The sequence below is a fragment of the Lepidochelys olivacea genome, assembly GCF_965140295.1.
Source record: "Lepidochelys olivacea isolate rLepOli2 genome assembly, chromosome: 12".
NCBI classification, from domain to species: domain Eukaryota; kingdom Metazoa; phylum Chordata; order Testudines; family Cheloniidae; genus Lepidochelys; species Lepidochelys olivacea.
This window is the reverse complement of record NC_140422.1, coordinates 5786000-5807236: the sequence shown is the minus strand read 5'-3', so window position 1 is coordinate 5807236 and position 21237 is coordinate 5786000. Positions and strand designations below refer to the sequence as shown.

Here is a 21237-nt window from a genome sequence, read left to right as displayed (position 1 = left end):
GAATGATTAGTTGAACCTCCTCCCCTTGTACCCAATGCCCCTCACCCCGGCTGAGTGACTCGACCAATGCCGGGAAGCCAACAGAAGCTGACTCATGCCTGATTCTTGTAAACTGTTCCTCTCTGATCCACAAAGGGCAGGTCTGAGCAGCATGGCCATGCTTGAGGTAGCAATGAAAGGCCGGCTCCATCAAGAAGGCTCCCCAAGGCCATCCCAGAGCCCAGGCCTGCATTCCCTGGAATGTGGCCAATTATTAGCACATGGCCAGGTGCACTGTGCAGTCGATTTCGTCTGCATGGTGATACACACGTTGCTGGGATCACGGGCAGGTGCCCAGAGGTGGACTCCAGCTGGGGATGTAACACCCTGGGCTATGGCATCCGATATGCCCTTCCCCCTCACTGCCGGCAGTGAGAATGTACGGGGGGCTAATTAAGAATGGAAGGGGGAGCCCTGAAGTCTGGGGACTTCTGGTCGATCTGTCTGTCTTAGGGGCTTATACTTCTGCCCATCGGCACGGTGCTGTAAAATCAACAGCAGCAGCGAAGTCCCGAGTGGACTTTAGATTTCAGATCAACCCACTGGAACTGGAAAGTCCAGATCCAGATTTGGGCTGAGATTTCGAACCCCCCGACCCTGGGTGTGGTGTGGGTGTTGGGTTGGGTCCCCTCTTTAATCCTATTATATATGAGTGCTCGGTGCTATGGGGCGTTCCTGCCCCAAGGTGTTTACCAATCTGATGCAGACACCAGAGCTGTGCAAGGGGATGGGTTCTTAGCAATGGGGTGAATGTTCTGACTTAACACCATTTTCCCCTACAAAAAGGAGAGACTTCATGGAGAAGATCCGGTTCCTCGGGAAGATGGGTCTGACGGTAGCAGAATAGCTCTGATACAGCGGATGGAGGTTTGGCCGGAGATGTCCTTGCTTTCTGCTGCGTGAACAAAGCTCCATGACGCACCCTCACTCACCCCTCGGCTTGTGGGCATCTATGATGCGCTTTACTGGGGACTAAACTAAACGAGCAAACACCGTAGATCAAAATCCCGGGGCTGGTTGCCTCCCTCCTGTTTGTTCCAGCGCATTGCAGGGCTCTGAGCTCCCGCTCCCTTTTGGTGCATGCTGCAATACTGCCAAGCCACCATTAATCCCTGCCCCAAATCAATACTCCGCCAGGGGTGGGAGTCGAGAAAGCAAACCCATCAGAGCAGGCAGCTGGAATGTGGCTCATAAGAGGGCGAGTGGGAGCTGGCAAGCAGAGCCGATTGGGTCTGTGCCCTGGATCTGACTGAGCTGGGAACTGGAATGAATGCTGAGCAGGGAGGCCAGGCAGCTTAGGGGCTGGAGAAGGAGAACAGAGCGGCTTTCCCCTCGCTGCTGTGGTCCTGGGACAGACAAGGGCCAGCTTTGTTCAAAGGGGGCAGGATTCAGCCATTTCAGCAGCCGTACAGTGGAGCTAGGAGGCAGAGCAGCAGATGGTGCAGGATGAAAAGCTCAGGGTGTCGTCTGGAAACCATTCAAGTGACTCTTTGTCTGACAAGGGCTGCCCTTCCTCCCCCTCCACAGCAAGACAGATTAGGGTCAAGGGCTCTTTCTGAGGGAGAACCTGGAATTAGAGCATCTCTAGCTCCTGCTGATTGCGATTGAGCGGGACCAGGGCTCACTGCGTCTTTTAGCATCGTGCCTTATTGGGATTTAGCTTCCCGTTTTAACCCCACGGTCCTTGTTGTGCTATTCCAGTCCCCTCATCCCACCCACCCACATCCATGCTGGGAATGATTCTTTCTTTCTAGCAGGCTCCATTGTCTCCAGTAAGAATGATTTTCTCTAACACTAAAGTTCTTGCTGATTCTGGCTGCAGATCCTGTTTGCTAATTGCCCTAGTTTTCGTTAAAAGGGAACACTGATGTCCTGAGCCCGGCATCCTGCTCTGGAATCTGGCAACTTTCCAGTCCTCCCCCCAGGCGCTCTGGGAAAACCCCTGCCATGGCCAGTTTGCAGCCCCGGCACATGCTGTCTTGAGGTTGTTTCCAGCCATGTGCCTGTGACCCCAAAACCCCGAGAGGCTTGGCACGGCTGCCCTGAATCTGTCCTCCTGCCAATGCTGCTGCCTCTCTGGTTATAGCACTGGGTACCGATGGGGGGACCGGGAGCTGGAGGAAGGTGTTGAAAGACTGCCTGTTCCAGCCAATAACAACAGAGGCTGTCTGCGATTGACTGCTTACATTATCCTCCTCCTCCGGTAGGCAGGAATGGTGTGTTCTGATTGGCTGGCAAGGAGATCACGGTGCGGGTGTGATTGGCAATTTTTAAGGGCAAGGGAAGTGGCAGCCCTGACAAGCTTAATGCCAGCCCAGAGGGACCACCTCTAGGCAGGAGCATAAGCCAACCTGTACCAAATGGGGAGAAGTGTTCCCTGGGGGCAGGTGGGCCCGTAACTGCCTGCTGTGGGGATGCTTGTGCCTTCCTCAGGAGCAGCTGGCTGTGGCCGCTGCTGGAGATGCGGGGGCTGGAGTGGGTGGAGCTGAGCAGGGCTGTGGCCTGGTCTGGCAATCTGCATGTGAAAGGGCATTTCAGACGCCATAGCCCATTCCGTTGAGACAGGCAGCATCCCAGGCGTCATGGGGGTCTGTGAGGTGGACACCTAACCTGAGATTCTCCAGCTCATTCCACAGCAAACGCCTGCGTGATCGTGATGGCTGACTTAGGCCTGGTTTGAACCAGTGACCTAGGGATGAAGGGCCCCGTAATTGCCCTCTCTCTCTCTCTCTCCTAACCCTGTGCTCATCGTCACTATAGTATCTGAGCAGCTCATCTCCTGGTGTTGGTTCCTCTCTTCGGAGGCCTCCATGTCTGCCATGACCCTAGGATCCTCCTCACCCTGCATCGTGACCTCCCACTGGAATTAGGAAACTCTCAACCTCTGGCGTGAGATGTGTGGGAGCAGGAAACGGGGCTGCCCCAGCCCCTGGTCAGTACCGTGGGACTCCCTCGTGGTGGAAATGAGAATGATCACGAACCATAGCATCTTCCTAGTGCAACGGCCCAGCCTTCCCCCGGGAACAGAAACATCCTATCCATGGGGCAGGAAAGGCGTGACTGTGACATTACCCAGGGTTGGGAGGCACCTCACCACCACCTGCCCTGAGCACAAGGAAGTCATGTCTGTGCCTGCTCTGGGTCAGCTCCCTGACACCAGCAGCCTCTGGCAGCACGCGTGCTGCTTTGCAGGCCTCTCTGTCTCTGCGCAGGTGGCAAAAGGGGCACATCAGCCCCTGCCTCATTTGCGTGTTCCCTGTATAGTCCAGCCCCTTATCCACTGGACAGTCACAGACTTACCAGGCCTGCTCTTCCCAAAGGAACACATCTCAGGGCCAGCACTTCGCGTAACCCTACAGCATTGAGATGTAGCGAAAACAAGAATAAATTTGTTGTCAAAGCACAGAGATTCAAGTGAGAGTGAGTAAGAACATTGGGAACAAGTGGTTACGTACAGAACAAAATCATAACACACTTTCTAGAGCCTAAGCTTAACTAACCTGTTCTCCCCCGTCTGTTTATCGACCCAATGTTCTCTTCAGCGTTCTCAACCATGCCTGGTTGAGACTCCTCTTTCATGAAGTAAAACCCGCTGCCCGTTTACTTGCTAGGCGAAGGAGGACAGAGTGTCGTCTTTGTTCCCCAGATACACTAGAGCAAACCTTGGATGTTTACCTCAGGGAAAGCCCTCTCCCCCAACCCCTCCCTACTCCCTGCAGGGTTTACTTTTAATTTTCTCTCTTTGAAATTCTTACAATCCTTACGGGCAGTTCAGACAGGTGAGAGGAGACCTGTTGTGAAACATACAATACTTAATTTATATGTCAAGAGCCAGCTAGATAAATATTTCTTATCTGAAAGAGAGCCTACCTTTCACTTTTGCTGGTGACTGGTCCCCAGACCGACTCTAAGAACACAATTTTCAGTATACATACATAACTCCTCACACAGCCTCTGTACGTACGTTTCACGACAATGTTGGTGACCAGTGTGACATCGGCTTTCATTTGAGACCTCACTTGACGTTCTTTGGTGAACTATAATGTACATACCCGACCCAAGAGATCCCAAACTGTGACCCAACCTCTCTGCACCCCCTTTGTGCTGCTTGCCAGTTGGCATTAAGACGTTCCTGGGTCACATCAGACCCTTTGGGGTCTTTAACTTGTAAGGCACTTGGATATCATGCTGATGAGTCAGCTATAATTGCCTGGACAGTCATCCCATTATTGTCAGTAAAAACCACGCTGAGTTCAGTCCCTGTGATCTTCCCAGATCTCTTGTATCTGCTGTCAAGCTAGTGAATTGGTGCGAAATTTGCTTGTCTGCAATTTGGTGTGTGTCTCAGCATTGCTGTGATGAACCTCCCTTCACCAGATTCTCCGCTGATGTAAATTGACATCGCTCCTTTGAAGTCAATGGATCTATGGTGATTTCCACTGTCTGAGGATTTGGGCCCTGTTTCTCTGCAACTGTTGAGCTGCTAATTCAAGAAGCTTAATGGGACAGGACATTATTCCCCTGTGTACCCACTTCGGATCTTCCCATTTCATTAGGGCTTCTGGTAAATGCTAGAACTGCAGCATAGAGATCAACATTGGTGTCCCAAGGCTGCCTTGTGATGCCTTTAACTCTGATGGTTTAGGAAGGAGGGGGAAATTTCTTAGGTGATTAATTTTTATGAAGCTGCCGCTACTCTCTGGAGTGTCAAGAAATCTGTGCTAATAAGAGCCTAATGAAGTTGACATTTACAGGAAGGATTGTGCGTTTTATGGGTGCCAGGAGCTGTCACTGACTCTCTGTGTGACCGTGGGCAAGTCACTGTCTCTTGTTGAGCCTCAGTTTCCCCATCTGTAAAGAGATCCTGATGATTGCCTCATTGAGGAGTTGTAAAGCTTAATTCACAAATGGGGGAAAGGCACCCTGTGCAGAGGGGGTTTAAGTAGGGATTTAGTGGGATTTAAATGGTTCAGGTGGTTTTGTGCCAGCCTTCACCATGGGGCGAACATCACCCTAATGTTTCTCAAGAGGTTTGACATCCTTGGATGGAATAGACCCTAGAAGGGCAAAAGATTATTTTTGGATAGCCTCTTTCATACATATTATGGGCCTGCTGCTATTTAAGTCAATGAGAATGACCGGTCCCTGTGTCCTGATGGCTTCATATAGTTAAATAATAGAGGAGTGGGTGAAATGCAGTGATTTGTGTGGAATTGCCGTGTGCATGTGTGTGTGTAATTAAAGGTGGAAAATTCAAATCTGATGAAAGGAAATCCTTTTTCACACAACACACAATTAGCATGTGGAACTCACTGCCACTGGATGTCATTGAGGCCGAGAATTTAGCAAGATTCCAAAAAGGGATTGAACAGTTGTTTAGATAACTAGAATAGCCAGAGTTATCAGAGTTAATGATGATACACATGTTGGAAGGGGTTCAACCTTGTTCTTCAGAGCTTCATTCAATTATTAGAGACCAATGTGGGGGGGCAGATAATCCCACATCTCTTGGTTCTTGCGCCTTCCTCTGAAGTATCGGGTTCTGTCCGCGGTCAGAGACAGAACACTAGGCTAGATACCTTCAGGTCTGCTCCAGTCTGACAATTCATAGGCTCCTAATCTTTGGGGCATACTTCAAGACCTTCCTGGGGCTGGAAGACAGCAGGACAGCCCTGTCTAATCTGCTCTAGATCCACATCTGGCCTTTTAAAAATGCAAAATGGCAAGACAAATCTGGGTTGCTGTAATCCAGAGTCTCCTGCCAATACCTGCCAGTGGGGGATATCTGGCATGGTTTTGGATACTTTTGTCTGTCCCATTGCTCATCCCGGTTGGGTATTTGTGCATGTAAATGACCATGTGTGTTTCCAGTTGGTGATTTGGGTGTGAGTCATGTATGCAGATGAGGTTGTGGATTTGGGATGCGGCTGTTAAAAATCCATCGCCCCTTTTCTATCTTTGGGAAGGATGTGGGGGATATTTGTGTCGATCGGATCCAATGCCATGAAAATGGTTGCTGTGTTTATGGGCATTTATGGGAGTCAGTTTGGGGAACGTCTGTAGGAGGGAAGGGTCGACTGGAGCGTGCATCTGCATGTGAGGGTACACCTGTTTTGAGCTGTAGCTCACCAAAGCTTATGCTTAAATAAATTGGTTAGTTTCTAAGGTGCCACAAGTCCTCCTGTTCTGTTTGGCAGAGTGGACGCTAGAAGTGTGTAAAGGCATGGGTGTGTCAGTGCGTGAGAGTGAACGTGTGTGCTGCATGTGTGAACAGGCTTGAATGCATGGCAGCGTACACACGTGTGATGATGTCAGTGACAGGGGTGCATCTGTTGCAGGCAGAGTGTGTCTCTAGCGATTGCTGTCACTGGTTACTTCCATCCCAGCACGATGCATGGCCAGGCTTGCATGGCTCTGCGAGTGAGAGAGCTGAGGAGGGCAGAAGTTGCTTGGTAGAACTTTGTTATTGGTCACCTTTTTCGGTAATAGGGTGACCCCAGGGAGGGGCGACATGTAACCCTGTCTTTTCTCTCTCTCTTCCAGGAGCATGATATCGAGACCCCATACGGGCTGCTGCATGTGGTCATTCGAGGGTCCCCAAAGGGAAATCGCCCGGCCATCCTGACCTACCATGATGTTGGACTCAACCGTAAGTGCAACCCTTCCATCCTGGCCACAAGCTGCTAACCGTGTAGGGGAGGAGGGGGCGTGATCCCATTGTCAGTTTAGTCAGTGTTATCCCCAAGGAGTCCAATGTTTCATGGCTGCAGTCATCAACTGGCTGCCTTTGGGGTTTGGCATCAGGAATAACTAGCAGAGGTTGCCAATGCAACCTGCTGAGAGTGAGCAAACTGCTGCAGCTCCGAGGGTAGTGATGGCTGGGATGTAATGTTCTCGCCTTTTGGGTTTCAGATCCCATTTCTAGGCAGGCTCAGGATATCTGTGGAACTCACTGCTGCCACATGTGATTGAAGCTGAATAAGATTTACCAGAGATTTAAGAACGTGCAATGGGGCCTAGTAGCATGGGTTCTTAGATGCTGGGGTAAAATTACAAGAGGTATTACTCTTTGTGTGCATGGTGCAAACTGATCACCAGCAGGGGGCAGGAAGTTCTCCCTCTCCCCTCCATGGCTGTGTATGACGCACGGCAGGTTATGCTGCTTGAAGGTTTTCCACCTTCCTCTAAGGAACCCATGTTGGCCACTGACAGAGGATGCGGGACAAGATGCAGCCTTGGTCTGCCCCAGTATTGGAATGTCTGTGCCTCTATCTCCCGACACTGCAGAGGTGCCGGGGGTCACTGTGCTCCTGGAGACGGGCATGTCTACCTCGTGAATTACACCTTCTCCCAACCCTCCAGGATGATGCCAGGGAGCCCTGAGCTGCTGGGTGGTGGAACTGAGACACCTCGGCTGTAAGGCGCCAAGTAGGGGCTGAACGCCTGTGACCTCGTTAACGTCCTCTCTGATGCCTCAAACTGACAGGGCCGTGCCATCCTAGGCAGCTGCATTTGCGCTCCATCCTGAGCTAAGCGCACTCAGGGGTCTGAGTGCGGGCGTGGTGGAGAGAGCTGGCAGGGGGTCGGTTTTCTGAGCACAGCCCCAGCGGAGAGCAGCGAGGTTCTGTGGAAGTGGAAAGTGAGGGGGATTAGACGCAAGCCCGGAGGCAGGCTGCCAGCCACAAAAGAAGGGCAGAAGAAAGTAATCCTAGTCCAGAAGAGACTGGAGATTATAGCTGAGGGGCTCCTTGCCCGTTGCTGCCGGAGTTGGGGTTGATGGCTGTGTGGATCTGAGACAGCCACTGCTCCCTGATCTCAGAGCAAACCCAGATGAACTGGAGCCAGGGGCTTATTAGCCAGTGATGATGGGTGATGGCTCAGAGCAGCAGTCACCACGGGTGGCCGAATTGGCTTCCAACTTAAGTCCTCCAGAAATTCTGCACCTGGGGTGAAATCCTAGCACCAGGGAAGTCAAGGGGAGTTTTGTCATTGACTTCACTGGGCCCAGGATTTCACCTCTGCAATCAAGCTGCAGTCTATACTCTCGGCTGCAGAGGCAGGGAGTGCTGTCTAGTGGTGACAGCAGGGGTCCGAGGATCAGCACAGATGGGTTCTGTGACTGACACTGGGACAGAACAGTGTGTTGTGGTTAGAGGATGGGGACTGGGAGTCAGGACTTCTGGGTCAGTTCTGCCACTGACTCTGTGTGCACGGGGAAAGGCCCATTTAACTCTCTGAGTTTTCCCACCTGAAGTTAAGATTATTGTTCCCATTTTTGTCTCGCAAGGGTGTTGTTATTTTTACTTCAATGTTTGAGAAGAAATTATTTGCACTTTCATTCTAGATCATTTTATGACCCCAAAATGTCTTTTATTTGAAATGGTCTCCCCCCGCCCCCTTCAAAATTGAAGTTTCTCACATTTCCAAATTTCACATATTTGGATGAGAAAAACTGATTTTAGAGGCAGTGACACTGTGACTTTTGAAAAACCTTTAACTATTTGCCTTAAAACGGAATCAACAATTTGAGAGTGAAAATTCTTTTTATTTATTTGTAGCAAAACCCCACCTTTCCCAGGTGCTTTGTGAAATTTGAGATAGTTTTGTAAAATCTGTTTTTTTACACAAGTCTACTTTTGAGGATTTCAGATTTTGTTCCAATATTTTGTACAGCCCTCAACCCTGGCCCTGCCTGCCGTGCAAGGGTGAATTCCATTGAATAACACTGAGTTCCTGTTCAAAAAACTGAACAGAGGAATTTTTAAGGGCCAAGACAGTAGTTGTGAGTCCAAGTGAATGTTAGTAAAGCACATTGGATGAAAGGGAAAGCATGTATATTAGTTATTTTCTATCTATCTAGGTGTTTATATGGCCCTCAGCCCTGTAATAGCTGAGCACCTCTCAATCCTGAATGGATTTTATCCTCACAACACTCCTGTGAGGTAGGGAAGGGCTTTTATCCGCAATTTGCAGAGCAGGGACCGAGTCACAGTGATATTGCCTAGGGGCTAAAGCACTGGAATGGGAGTTGGGAGACCTGGGTTGTGTTCCCAATTCTGCCACTGGCCTGCTGGGTGACTTTAGGCAAGTCACTTTTCCCTGTGTGTGCCTCACTTTCCCCATCTGTGAAATGGACATAATGAGACTGACCTCCTTTGTAAAATGCTTTGAGATCTATAGATGAAAATTGCCATATCAGAGCAAGCTATGATGATGAAGTGATTTGCTTAAGGTGACACAAAGGGTACGTTTACACTGCAAAAATAACCCTTGGCAGTGAGTTTGAGCCCAGATCAACTGACTCGCACTCACGCTACAGGGCTAAAAATAGCAGCATAGACATTCCCACTGGGGCTGGAGCCTGGGCTCTGAGACCCACCTCTTTTGTTCAGCACCCGAGCGGGAACGTCTACACTGCTATTTTTAGCTCCATAGTGTGAGTCTCAGGACCCGAGTTAGGTGATCTGGGTTGTGAGACTTGCTGCCACGGGGAGGTCTGCAGCATAGACGTAGCCAAAGAGTCTGGCTGAGACATGATCTTTTGAGTCCCAATCCAGTCCCCTACCCACCAACCTGTCCTTCCTATCCCATTACCTTCTCCTGGTGAATTGATTATTATTATTGATTATTTTTGATGACACCAAGATGGAAGTGAGCTGTAGCTCACGAAAGCTTATGCTCAAATAAATTGGTTAGTCTCTAAGGTGCCACAAGTCCTCCTTTTCTTTTTGCAAGATGGAATTGTCTCCAGTACACAGTTCTTGATGCAGAATTGTATTAACGCAATTCCCCATACTGGAGTGTGTGTGAAATCCAAGTTCCATTGACTACAGTGGGGCCAGCATCATGTCTGTAGGGCTACCAAGCTGTATCCACTGACAGTGTGAATGGCTGTAGTGTGATTGGCAGCTGTGATTAACCAATCAGATTACACAGATTTGCATAAGCACCATACAGTGTTTTCTCAAACTGTGAATATACAAATCTGTCTACTCTGATTGGCTAACATCATCCCAGCACGCAGGATAGCTCCTGTAACTACTTCCAAGCTGGCGACAGGGATTTTCTCCTCCCACACTGACGTCCATGGGAGCTTTGCCAGTGAGGTCAGAGGCTGCAGGATTAGCCCCTCATGCCTGTCCCTTAGCTTCGCTGCAGTCCCTACAGCCTACCACAGCTCTTGTCCCTACAACAGCGGCTGTTTTTTACCTTCTGAGAGAATCCAAGCCCCTCCCATCCAATTCCATTGTGAAACAAAGTAGCAACAGCAAAGGGTTGCATCCATTCTGGGGAGGGTCAGCCTTGCTGAGTATAATAATGACTCCGCAATAATCCTAGCTGGGTAGGGAGCTGGCACTCTGGCACTTTCGAAAAATGAGAAGTGGGGGGGGAGATTTTGTTGTGGGTTGAAGCGAAAACAAACTTTTTTGAAATGTGTGCCGAATCAGAAAGTTCAAAGCCTTTTGTTCAGGAGCAGAGAGTTTCGATTTTGTCCAAACAAAATGTTTTGCTCATTTCAGTATTGACCCGTTTCAAACATTTTTGACTGCTTTTTTTAATTAAAGGGAATCTTGGACTGAAAAATCAAAACGTTTTGTTTTTAAAAAAAGTTGAAACTAACCTTTTTGGTTTTTCCACACTTTGGTTTCAATGAAAAAAAAAAAACCCATTCGGCAAATCCAGCATGAATTTGTGAAACATTTCTGTGCCACCGAATCTGCATTTTTTTGCAGAAAAAAAGTTTTGGTTGAAAATCTTGCCCACTTCTACTTCAGAATTAACCCAGGATAGAATTATCAACTCCTAGACAGTGGGGACCCTCCAAAGTTGCTGTCAAAATAAAATAGTACATAGTGATTGCAACAGGCTGAGTACAGAGGAGCCCAAATCCCAAAATGGCAGATGATATTTTATGTAGGATTATAAAATCCAAAGTCTCTGAGCACATTCACATTGGATTATGTGAGACCCTTGTATATTTAAAAATCACCATCTGGCTTCTTCAAAATATATTCAATTAAGAATGGGGTAGAAATGGTCGTTTAAACCACAGTATGCAGCCGTTGAGTAATCACATGGCGTTTTCCTTACTTTATAATAAATCCATTGTTCATCCTAAATAAAAATTCCGCGAGAAAGCCCTGCTTTGACAAAGGGAATTTCACAGTGCAGTTATTTGGAAGCTAGTGAATATTGATATTAAACTCCTCCATGCCCCCTTCTATCTCTGGACTTGCTGGTGGCCAGAGTGTGGTGAATGCTGCCTTCTGTGACAGGATGTGCCAGCTAGGTTGAAATGGTTCCAATTCTGCTACCAGTTATATGGGTGTAAGTCTGTAGTACTTTTCCAATACTAATACAGTCCCAAAGCTTGCAGAAAGCAATGCCTGCCTCCAGCCTGCGGACTGCAACAAGGAGGAGACCTTCTTCCAAGCAGGCTGCGGATTCCAAGCTAATGGAGGCTGCAGCCGTGGAAAAGCAAACAGGAGCAGTATGATCAGCCGCTGATTTAGGGACTGTACTGAAGCCTCAGAAGGAGGGCTGGGGTGAGAGGAGCGGTGGGGGGAGGTCTGATACACCTGGCTTATTTTTTTGCCCAGTATAACAGCGCAGAGCCAGCAAACATTGTTTGATGTGACCCTGAGACACGAGGAACAAGGCTGTGCCGAATCAGCCTGCTAGTGCTTAAAAACGTTTGCCTCTCCCCAGGGATAAGCAGTAGGGGATTCTAGGGCAGAGAATCGAGATCGAGATCAGCCCTGCTTCTGGGAAAGAGCAGGGGCTGCTTTCATACCCAGGGAGGCTTTTGGTGAATGCCCCATCCAGAGGGGATGCCACCGGGAAGGTCCCAAAGCCCCCATCACTTGACTTGGCTTGGCTTGTGGGGCCCATGCGTGCATCACACTGTCTTTTCCTTCTCCTCTCCGCCCACTCCATTCTTGAGAGCAGCCTGGCACCGAAGCGTACAAGAACCCTCAGAAAGCGATCCCCTGCCCGGGGCACCCGTACCAGCACAGCAGATGGGCAGGGCGAAAGGACAGTGGGGCGCAGGCAGCCAGCCAATGCTGCTGGGTTGCCTGCAGGGAGCTGGACGGTTGGTCAGCTGTGAATTCCAGTGCTGGCAACAGGCGCTGGGTTGGGGAGCAGAGTCCTCTCCTGATCCACAGCAAGGGATGCTTTCCCCCCTGCCCTGACCCTCTGGGGAGAATGAGGGAGCGTCTCCATGACGCATTTGGTTCTTGGCCAGGCTGCTGAGTCTGCTGCTGCAATGGCGATCCCAGTATACACAGCCGTGCCCTTGGAGCTGGCCTTGGGTTCACGGCAGCCTGGGTCACATTCAAACCGCTGGCCTAGAGCTGAATGCCGTGGTGTTCGCTGCCCATCCACTCCGCCCCAGCTGCTTGGAGGAGCCCGGAGGTTTGTTCTTTCCCCCTGGGATCGCGGTGTGAATGTTTTCTGGGGCATTGGTGGGTTGTGTTCAGTTCTGTGGCCCAGCAAGGCCTCGCTGAGCAGTTGTGGGCATGGCAAGCTCTGGTTTGAATCGGACTTCCTCCTCAGACAGGCGATGGCTGGAAGCAAAGGGGGGAACCTTGTATCGTTCACCATGGAGCTGAGAGGGGAGCATTGATGGGATCCAAAGGGAGCCCTGCCCAGAGAAGGGCGTCCTCTCCTGTCCCCCTTGCTCAGCTGTGACAAGGAGCCCAAGGCTCCTTGGGGGGAGTTCCTAAGTGTTGGGGGGAAGAGTTCCTAAGTGATGGGGGCTTTGGGACCTTCCCGGTGGCATCCCCTCTGGATGGGGCATTCACCGAAGGCCTCCCTGGGTATGAAAGCAGCCCCTGCTCTTTCCCAGAAGCTGGCTGTGGCTGTGCAAAGGGAGGACTGGATGGGAGCAGAATGGATGTCACCTGATTGCAGGCTGGAGGCAAGCTGCTGCTGCAGGAAGGTCACCTTGGAAGCGCTGCAGAGGGGGGAGGGGAACGGCATGCAGGCTGGCCTGCCGGAGAGAGGGGGGATGGTAACCATCTTAACCAGCCCTGGTGAGCTGGGCATTCCCAGGCCAGGTAAGTGAGGCATACAACAATTAGGGGATGAGAGTTTTGAAAGAGCCCAGGGGGATTAGGAGCACAAATGCAGCCCAATAGCATTTTGGTGGGGCATGTGTGCCTAAGTCACTTAGATGCTTTGGAAAATCCCACGCCACGGGCCCAGTTTCGAAATGTGCTTGCCTGTAGTTAGACACCCAAACGACTAGACAGACCCCACGAAGAGTGGTTTGATTCTCAGTGCCACGCAGCTCTGCAGATGCTCTGAAAATCAGGCCACTGCTGTGGGTGCCTCCGTATGGATGTAGGTGCCTGAAGATGTTGGCCTTTCTGACTTGCCCAAGTCCACATGAGAAGTCAGTGGCAGAGCCTTGAGTAGAAACCTGGAATTCTGACTCTCAGACCTGTGTGCTAACCACTAGACCACATTGTCTCCCCTAGCGATGGGTGAGTAAAGTGTAGCAGGGAAAGCCCATCAGAAAGGATTGGTGTTTGTGGCCAAGAAACACAAGATGTTGAGAAGAGGACAGGCCTGCTTCTGATCTCGTTCACCCCAGGGTGAATCAGGAGTAACGCTCTTGATGTCAGCAGCGTGAGTGTGGGGCAGGTGTGAAAGGCGAGTCAGGGGCAGGTGTGAAAGGCGAGTCAGGCCCATCCAGGAGTCAGATACCTGGGATACCACATCTGCTCTGCACCCCAGAGCCAGGCTAGATATTGAGAGCAGCAGCTGATGGCCAGGATTTCTCTCTCAACGTTTGTCTCTCTATGCATTTGTTTTCTTTAGCCTTCATCTTGATTAAATGTCAGCTTGACAGAATTCCATTTGTATGTTTTTACCATTGCAATAGATCCTGTCGATGTTTATTCTTAACCATTTAAAAACATTTTTCATGATTTACATTGTCACAGTTGCAGGAAATTACGGAGGGATTGGACCATGGGGAGGGGAGGGGGGGTCAGACATAGGGTGACCAGATGTCCCAATTTTATAGGGACAGTCCCGATTTTTGGGTCTTTTCCTTATGTAGACTCCCACCCCCTGTCCCGATTTTTTCACGTTTGCAGTCTGGTCACCCTAGTCAGACAATTAATTACCATAACACGTCAAAATATACCAAGAGTAAATATCCTGTTCTCAGGCAGCGTTCTTCTTACTTGGCCAGTCTGTAAATTTCTATCAGGATCGATGGAAATATTTTTATTGGTTTGTGTGTGTATGGTGAAATTGACGGTTTACCAGCATTTACTGCTAAAAATCTAATCATTCCATGCCTAATTAAATGGTTGCTGACCTTTTGCCTCTGGTCTTTTTTCCCCTTTGTCCTTTGTCCTCCTTCCTTCCCCCGACCTTGTACAGACAAGCTGTGCTTCAACACATTCTTCAACTTCGAGGACATGCAGGAGATCACCAAGCACTTTGTGGTGTGTCACGTGGATGCACCAGGGCAGCAGGCCGGAGCGTCGCAGTTCCCACAGGGGTAGGTGCCCAAGCCCTCCCAGCCTGTCTGGGATACTGTTCATGGAGGAGCCCAGCTCTTCATGTTCAGGGTCTCTGTCTGATTTCCTGGCTCCTTTCCCTGGTTCAGAAGGTGGGCTCTCCTGCCGGGAACGCCCGGCCTGTACCAGCTGCTAGGAGGCGCTGCAGAGCAACTTGGGACTTGGCCTCCCTCATCCTGGGCCCCGCAGAGCATCCCGTTTCTGAAGGGGAGTCAGGTTCCTCAACCCCTAGAAGGGTCAGGATCATGGGGACTTCCTCCTCCCGAGCACATCAGCACGGCTCCTAGCGTAGCAATAGGGAGGGCGGCTGGAAGGGGCACCAATGGGGTCCCTGGGCATGGCCCACACCCTGTGGGGGGAAATTGGAAGGGGATAGTTGTGTCTGTCCCAGAGGGGGGAAGGGAAGGGCTGTGCCCTGCTCTGGGAGGAGAGGCCAGGTAGTGGGGAGTGGGAGGGGAAGAGCTGTCTCTCCCTGGAGGTAATGCGTGTGCGTAGGTGCCCAGAGCCTCTCCCAGCCCTGGCCTGGGTTCTCCAGGCCCCAAGGCCTGGGCTCCCCCTGTATGAGCACTTTGGGGCCTTGCCCCAACACTCCTTTTCTCACTGTGTGTCCATCCTGCCCCCAGGTACCAGTTTCCATCCATGGACCAGTTGGCTGCCATGCTCCCTAGCGTGGTGCAGCATTTCGGGTAAGTGTTGGGGGCCTGTGACCTAGTGCCATGTGGCCAGCAGGGAGGGGTGGGATGTCAAGAAAAATGCCAAGGGCAGGCAGCGGGCGTAGGGAGGCAGAAACCATGATGTGGCGTTTGGGATGCACAAGCGATGCAGGGTTGGGCCTGGCTGAAAAACAGGGATCGAAGCACCCATGCCTGCAATGCACACTGTTAGTGCCGAGACTGACCTACGAACACCAGGTAACTCGGGGTTCCAGGCCTCACAGCTTGTTCCCTGCTCTCCTGCCTTGTCCACTTGGCTGGCGCTGGAAACAGTTAGCTCTTCGGCCATGGCTCGGTGACCCCCAGTGAGACAGGTCAATCCCCTCCACGCCGTGGGAGAGCCGCGTGGTGCGCAACAGACTCCGCTTGCCACAGAGTCACTGCTTAGACCAGGGTCACAAGAGACTCTCGCCCTTTGTCCCCTGCTCGTGGTTTGTGCCGTCACCTTCGCGGCACGGAATAAGGGAAGCTGCTTTCTCCGTTTCAGGAGCCTAGAAATGCACCCCAGGGCCTGTCCCGTCTGGCCCAGGGGTCTGAATCCAGCCCAAGTCAGTAGTAAGCAGCTGATCGATGCCCTGTGGTGAAAAAGTTGGGAGGTCTCCAGTCCTCACCAAAGCCACCCTGATGTCTGGCTCTAGCTGGCTTCCTTCAGGGCCCCACTCATCAGGGAATACGCCAAGGGGCCTGAACTCCCGTCTCACCGGCAGGTCAGGGCCACGTGTGTGAGGGGGTTAGCATGGCAGTTGGCCAGGTTCCGTGGGTAGCAGTCTTCTAGCCCCGAGGCGCGGTGCCAGCCCCCAGGCTGGATTTCGTGGCTCAGGACGACAGTCTGGTGACAGCCACAGGATGCTCATATTCCCTACCAGTCTGGCCTTGATTTATCAGATGCTGCCCCTAAAGTGAGAGAGGGAAGATGGGGGCAGGTTTACTCACAGAAGAGGAGGAATGTAGTGTACAGCTGTTTCTGGCGGCTTCTAAACCACAGAACATGGTGAGCACTCTTAGAGGGCTCCCGACCTATTTAAAGGGACACTACCCAATTCCTATAGGCTACAAGGAACTCTGTTTGACCAGGACTTGAGAGCCAGGAAAGGAGCCCAGGATGTCAGGGGAGGGAGAGCTCAGTGGTTTGAGCATTCGCCTGCTAAACCCAGGGTTGTGAGTTCAGTCCTTGAGGGGGCCATTTAGGGATCTAGAGCAAACAGTGGGGATTGGTCCTGCTTTGAGCAGTGGGTTGGACTAGATGACCTCCTGAGGTCCTTCCCAACCCTGAGATTCTATGATTTTATGTGGAGACCCAGCCAGGGCCCTGTGGGAAGATCTCCCAGGTACCGCCTCCTCTTGCCTTGGCCCCGTTTCCCTCTCTCTCTGCTACTCCCTGTGCCCTGCCTAGAGGCTCCTTAAAAAGCCAGACTGGCCTAGCAAGGGCTATTGGGAGCTGCACAGGGACACTTCTGTCTCTGTTTCTCAGGTTCAAGTACGTGATCGGAATCGGCGTGGGAGCAGGAGCCTATGTCCTGGCCAAGTTTGCTGTAAGTGAGCCCTGGCTGGGAGCATTCTGCAGAGTAACCCAGGATCCCATAGAGCAGGGCAGGTGTGACCCACTTCCAAGAGAGGTCACGGGGCAGAGGGAGAGCTGATCTCTCAGGCAGCAAGTCAGGCTGCTCCGTTTGCACCAGCGGGAGCTTTCTCAGGGTGTGGGGCTCATTCCTGGATGGAAGGAGTTGCAGTAATCAAGCCTGAAAGGAGGTCATCAATGTGTGGATCACTGTGGCCATGGCTGTTTCTGATAGGCTGGAATACAACTTCCTGGCCAATCAAAGCAGGTGTATTTTGCCACTGTGGCTATTTGGGTATCCAATAGCATTGAGGAGCCCCCAACAATGTCAGCCCATAGCCTTGGGGTACCAGATTCTCTGAGAAGTCGGGGATCTGAGAGAGGAGACAAGTGCTTCAAAGTGCGTCCCGCATCTGACCAGCCAGAGCTTGGCTTTAGCCAGCTGTTCTTCATCTGGCTGGTGATTTTGGCTGAGCGTTGAGAGAGCTAGGAGATGGTGCTGTTCACGTTTGATGTTTGGGAGCCATAGTCCTGGGCGTATCCTGTAGGCTCTTATGAGTCACATGGACGAGAGGCTTGGACCATCTGGGGCTGCGTCCTGGAGCTGCCTGTGACAGCCCTCTGGGTTCAGGCCGACAGGAAGGGCCTCTGCCATTTCAGGGCAGTTCCTTCTATCCCTGCAGTTCCTTGGTGTAAAGAATGCAGGGAGGTGCACCAGGGTGAACGTGGATGCCCTTCCCTTGTCTGGCGGTAGGGGCAGTTATCCACCAGAGCCATCTCTGGACCATGCCCTGCTCCCAAGCCTGGCTGGGAGGGATCCTGGCAGCCTTGTTGTAGATTCTCCGTGGGCAGAGGTGCAGAGCAGTGGTGTGCAAAGCCTTTACCTCGTTGGCACTGGTTGGCCTGTTTCATGTCGGAAGGTGGTGGGAGGGTCCATCCGAGGACGTGGTCTCCTACCCATCCCTTGCCCCTGGAGAAGTGCGTCACTGTCAGTAAAGGATCTCCACCTATGGTGAATCCACACATCTGCTAACTGCCCCCCCAGCATAGGCCTCTCCTATCGCACCAGTGCCGTGAGCAATAGCCCTGTGTCTGCTTGCCTGCAGCTGATCTTCCCAGATCTGGTGGAAGGGCTCGTCCTGATGAACATCGACCCCAACGGCAAAGGCTGGATTGACTGGGCAGCCACCAAGGTGAGCAGCGTCCACCTCTCAGGCTCCAGCTGGGATGCACTGGGATGAAATCACTTGGAGCGGGCGTAGGCACTGGCAGGGTCTCCTGGGGCACAGGAGAGCCGGGGTTCGGCTGTAATGAATATAAAGGGAACTCGTTAATGAGGCCGCTGGACACAGACAGACCCTGTGGTTCCGTCTGGCTCCCCAGCTTGGAGGCTAACCACAGCCCATGTTGCCTGGTCTCACCACACCGTGTCTTCCTCAGGCATGGCCTTGACTGAGGCCTCTGTGCTTAGGAGAGGAGGGAGCAGGGAAGGAATAACGCGGATTGTTGAGTTTAAAATAGTCTCCTGTGGCCAAATCCTGCCTGAAAATCCACCCATGGAGCTGCCCCGGTAGTGTGCAGGGACTGTGCCTGCTTCCCCTAGGGCAGTGCCCCCCTGGGGGGAGTGTGCGGCAGAACCCAGCCGGCCCTGACTGGGGGCAGGGAGGGAGCGCCACCCAGTCCCGCTCTGGCCCCAGCTCCACTCCGGCCCTGCCCCAGCTGCAGGTCCGGCCTTGGCCTCAGCCACCAGCTGGCCCAGGCCCGCTCCCAGCCATAGCTCCCAGCCCTGCTTCTGGCTGCGGCCCCTGGCTCCCAGCCCCAATCGCAGGCCTGCTTCTGGCTGCGGCCCCTGGCTCCCAGCCCCAATCGCAGGCCTGCTTCTGGCTGCGGCCCCTGGCTCCCAGCCCCAATCGCAGGCCTGCTTCTGGATGCGGCCGCTGGCTCCCAGCCCTGACTGCGGCCCTGCTCCTGGCTGCAGCCCCTGGCTCCCAGCCCCAATCGCAGGCCTGCTTCTGGCTGCGGCCCCTGGCTCCCAGCCCCAATCGCAGGCCTGCTTCTGGCTGCGGCCGCTGGCTCCCAGCCCTGACTGCGGCCCTGCTCCTGGCCAATGCCCCAGCTGCAGCACTGACCCCACTCCCAACCATAGCCCCTAGCCCTGCCTAGGGCCCCGCTTCTGGCTGTGGCCCCCGACCATGGCTCCTGGGAGGGCATGGACCAGGTAAGGGGGGGACATAGACCAAAAAGTTTGGGGACCACTGCCCTAGGGGTTAAAGAAGTCAGTATCCCCAAGAAGATCAGCCCTCGGGGTACATGGACCTGGGTAGTCCCAGGGTGCAGAAGCTCCAGGCATGGGTGATCACCTCACAGCAGATACCATCATCGGGCTCTTCCCTGACCCAGCCCTGGTCTACAGCAGGCTCCCCAGAGACAGGGGATGGTCTCCGACTCCTCTTCTTTTCTTTCTGCTCCGATTGGTCCGAGCCAGAGCAGCTGTTGCTCTTCCCCGCTGGCTCAACAGGTTCTGGGCTCTGGCTCCAGTGACGCCTGCCTGTCTCCAGTTAACGCCGCGAGGAGGGATCCCCTGGCGAAGGTGCAGGGGTGGGAGTGCGTGGTGCCTGGCGCCAGTCAGCGTAACACTTCTAGCGTTCTCTGTCCGCAGCTCTCTGGCCTGACCAGCTCTTTGCCTGACACCGTGTTATCTCACCTGTTCAGCCAGGTAAGGGGGAGAGCACTGGACACGTTCACAGCTGCCCTGCTCAGATCAGACTCTGGTGGAGAAAGGGCCAGTGTACAATCCAGACAGAGGGTCAGCCAGCTACCGGCTGGACTGGATCAGTAACTGGGGCTGCTCTGCTGTCTCCTGGCCATGCTGCTGTATGGAGGAAGAACAGGCCAAGAGATGCCTCCCTCTCTGGTCCTGTCTGTAGCTGGGCTATGCCATGGGGAAGGAGAGCTGGCTTGAGATGCAGGCCCCCGAAGAGAGCGCAGTTGTGAGTGCTTTGCCCGCCTGTGCCCAGGATGTATAGGAGGGGCCCATCGACAACTGGATTTGTAGGGCACAACGTGGGGTGTCTCCCCCAGGATGCAGTGCTGGAGGGCCCCACAGCCCACAGTGATGCATGCTCTGCTCCTCTGGCCAGCACCCCTCTCCCAGACTGCAGCCTCTTCAGCACAAACTAGTTAGCGGGATGGGTCAGAACCAGTCCCTGGGAGCCAGCCCCAACTCTTGGAAAACTGAAGCCAGATCTGACTCCCAGTGTCTCAAGTGGCGTCACCTTTAGAGCAGGCTGAACCCCTGTCCTGGACCCAGGTACTGTGCGATGTTCAGACTCCAGATCCCAGGTCTGCAGCTTCAGTCCCTCTCCTGGTGGCAGCCAGAGGCCAATCTCGGGAGTTCGTTAGGAGCACTCCCCTCCCTCAAATACAGCCCTGCAGGGTGTGAATGCTCTGCGGGCTGAGTGGCTAAGACAGCCCCTGCAGGGTGATCCTGGGGGAAACTGGGTCTTTTTCCTCCGTTGCACTCAGATCAGTCCCCATGCCCCGCTAGCCTGTCCCTCCATAAAACACAAGCCGAGCCCTTCCTCCCTGCCACGGGCCAGCTGATCTCTCGTTTCTCTCGCCCCTGCTGCTCAGGAAGAGCTGGTGAGCAACACGGAGCTGGTGCAGAGCTATCGACAGCAGATCGGGAGTGTGGTGAACCAATACAACTTGCAGCTGTTCTGGAACATGTACAACAGGTAACTGCCCCCCTCACCTCTCCGCATGGCACACGTCTCCACCTGGGGCAGACTGTACCACCCGGGAGGGGTTATCTCTGGCGTCATGGGCTGAAGAGCACAAGGGAGCGGGCACCTTTGGCCAGATGCAGATCCTCTGTGGTGCGGTGGAATCTCTTCCAGCTGGCTGGGGGGTCTGTGCGGCCGCCGTTGGCCTTTCACATGCAGACCCAGCAGAGGGTGGGTGCCTCACGGGGTGACCCTCTTGTGCCTCATAGCTAATGGCCATTGTTAGCTGGGGCATGGGTGGGGCAGGGTGGCACGGCACCGGTGGGAATGGGAGGGAGATCTCTGCTCCATCTGCCCGGGTGGCAGCTTTTGGAGATGGCAAGCAGCGGAGCTGAGGATGCCCCTGGTGCCACCAAGAGCCCAAGACCATCGGATGCAGTTCATTGGTCGAGGAGCAGGAGACCCCATGCGGGTAGCCATAGAGCCCTGCTGCTTCCGGGCCCCCTGGGGACGAGGTGCAGGAGGCCACCCTCTGAGAGCTGGGGTGGTACGTGTCGTGTTGCCCCCCGTCAGGCTCCAGATCAGGATTCGCACCCAGCACCCTCACAGACACAGGCCTTTGGTGAACGGCAGCCAGAGGCATGGGAAATAGCCCGCAGCAT

The 21237-nt window shown here is 53.1% G+C and overlaps 1 protein-coding gene across 8 annotated transcripts in view; it reads left to right on the top strand.

The window, feature by feature from the left end:
* Nucleotides 1-21237, top strand: part of NDRG4 (NDRG family member 4) — an 86734-nt gene that overhangs the window by 49636 nt on the left and 15861 nt on the right. For 5 of the 8 annotated variants that reach the window (XM_084644709.1, XM_084644711.1, XM_084644714.1 and 2 more), the window contains 7 exons: nt 6583-6688; nt 14440-14560; nt 15203-15265; nt 16764-16824; nt 17957-18043; nt 19510-19566; nt 20484-20587. In XM_084644709.1, the coding sequence (XP_084500835.1) occupies nt 6583-6688; nt 14440-14560; nt 15203-15265; nt 16764-16824; nt 17957-18043; nt 19510-19566; nt 20484-20587 (599 nt within the window). Of the gene's footprint in view, nt 1-825; nt 907-6582; nt 6689-13018; nt 13101-14439; nt 14561-15202; nt 15266-16763; nt 16825-17956; nt 18044-19509; nt 19567-20483; nt 20588-21237 lie in introns of those variants that run through there. The other 3 variants (XM_084644716.1, XM_084644710.1, XM_084644715.1) reach the window with 2 other exon arrangements.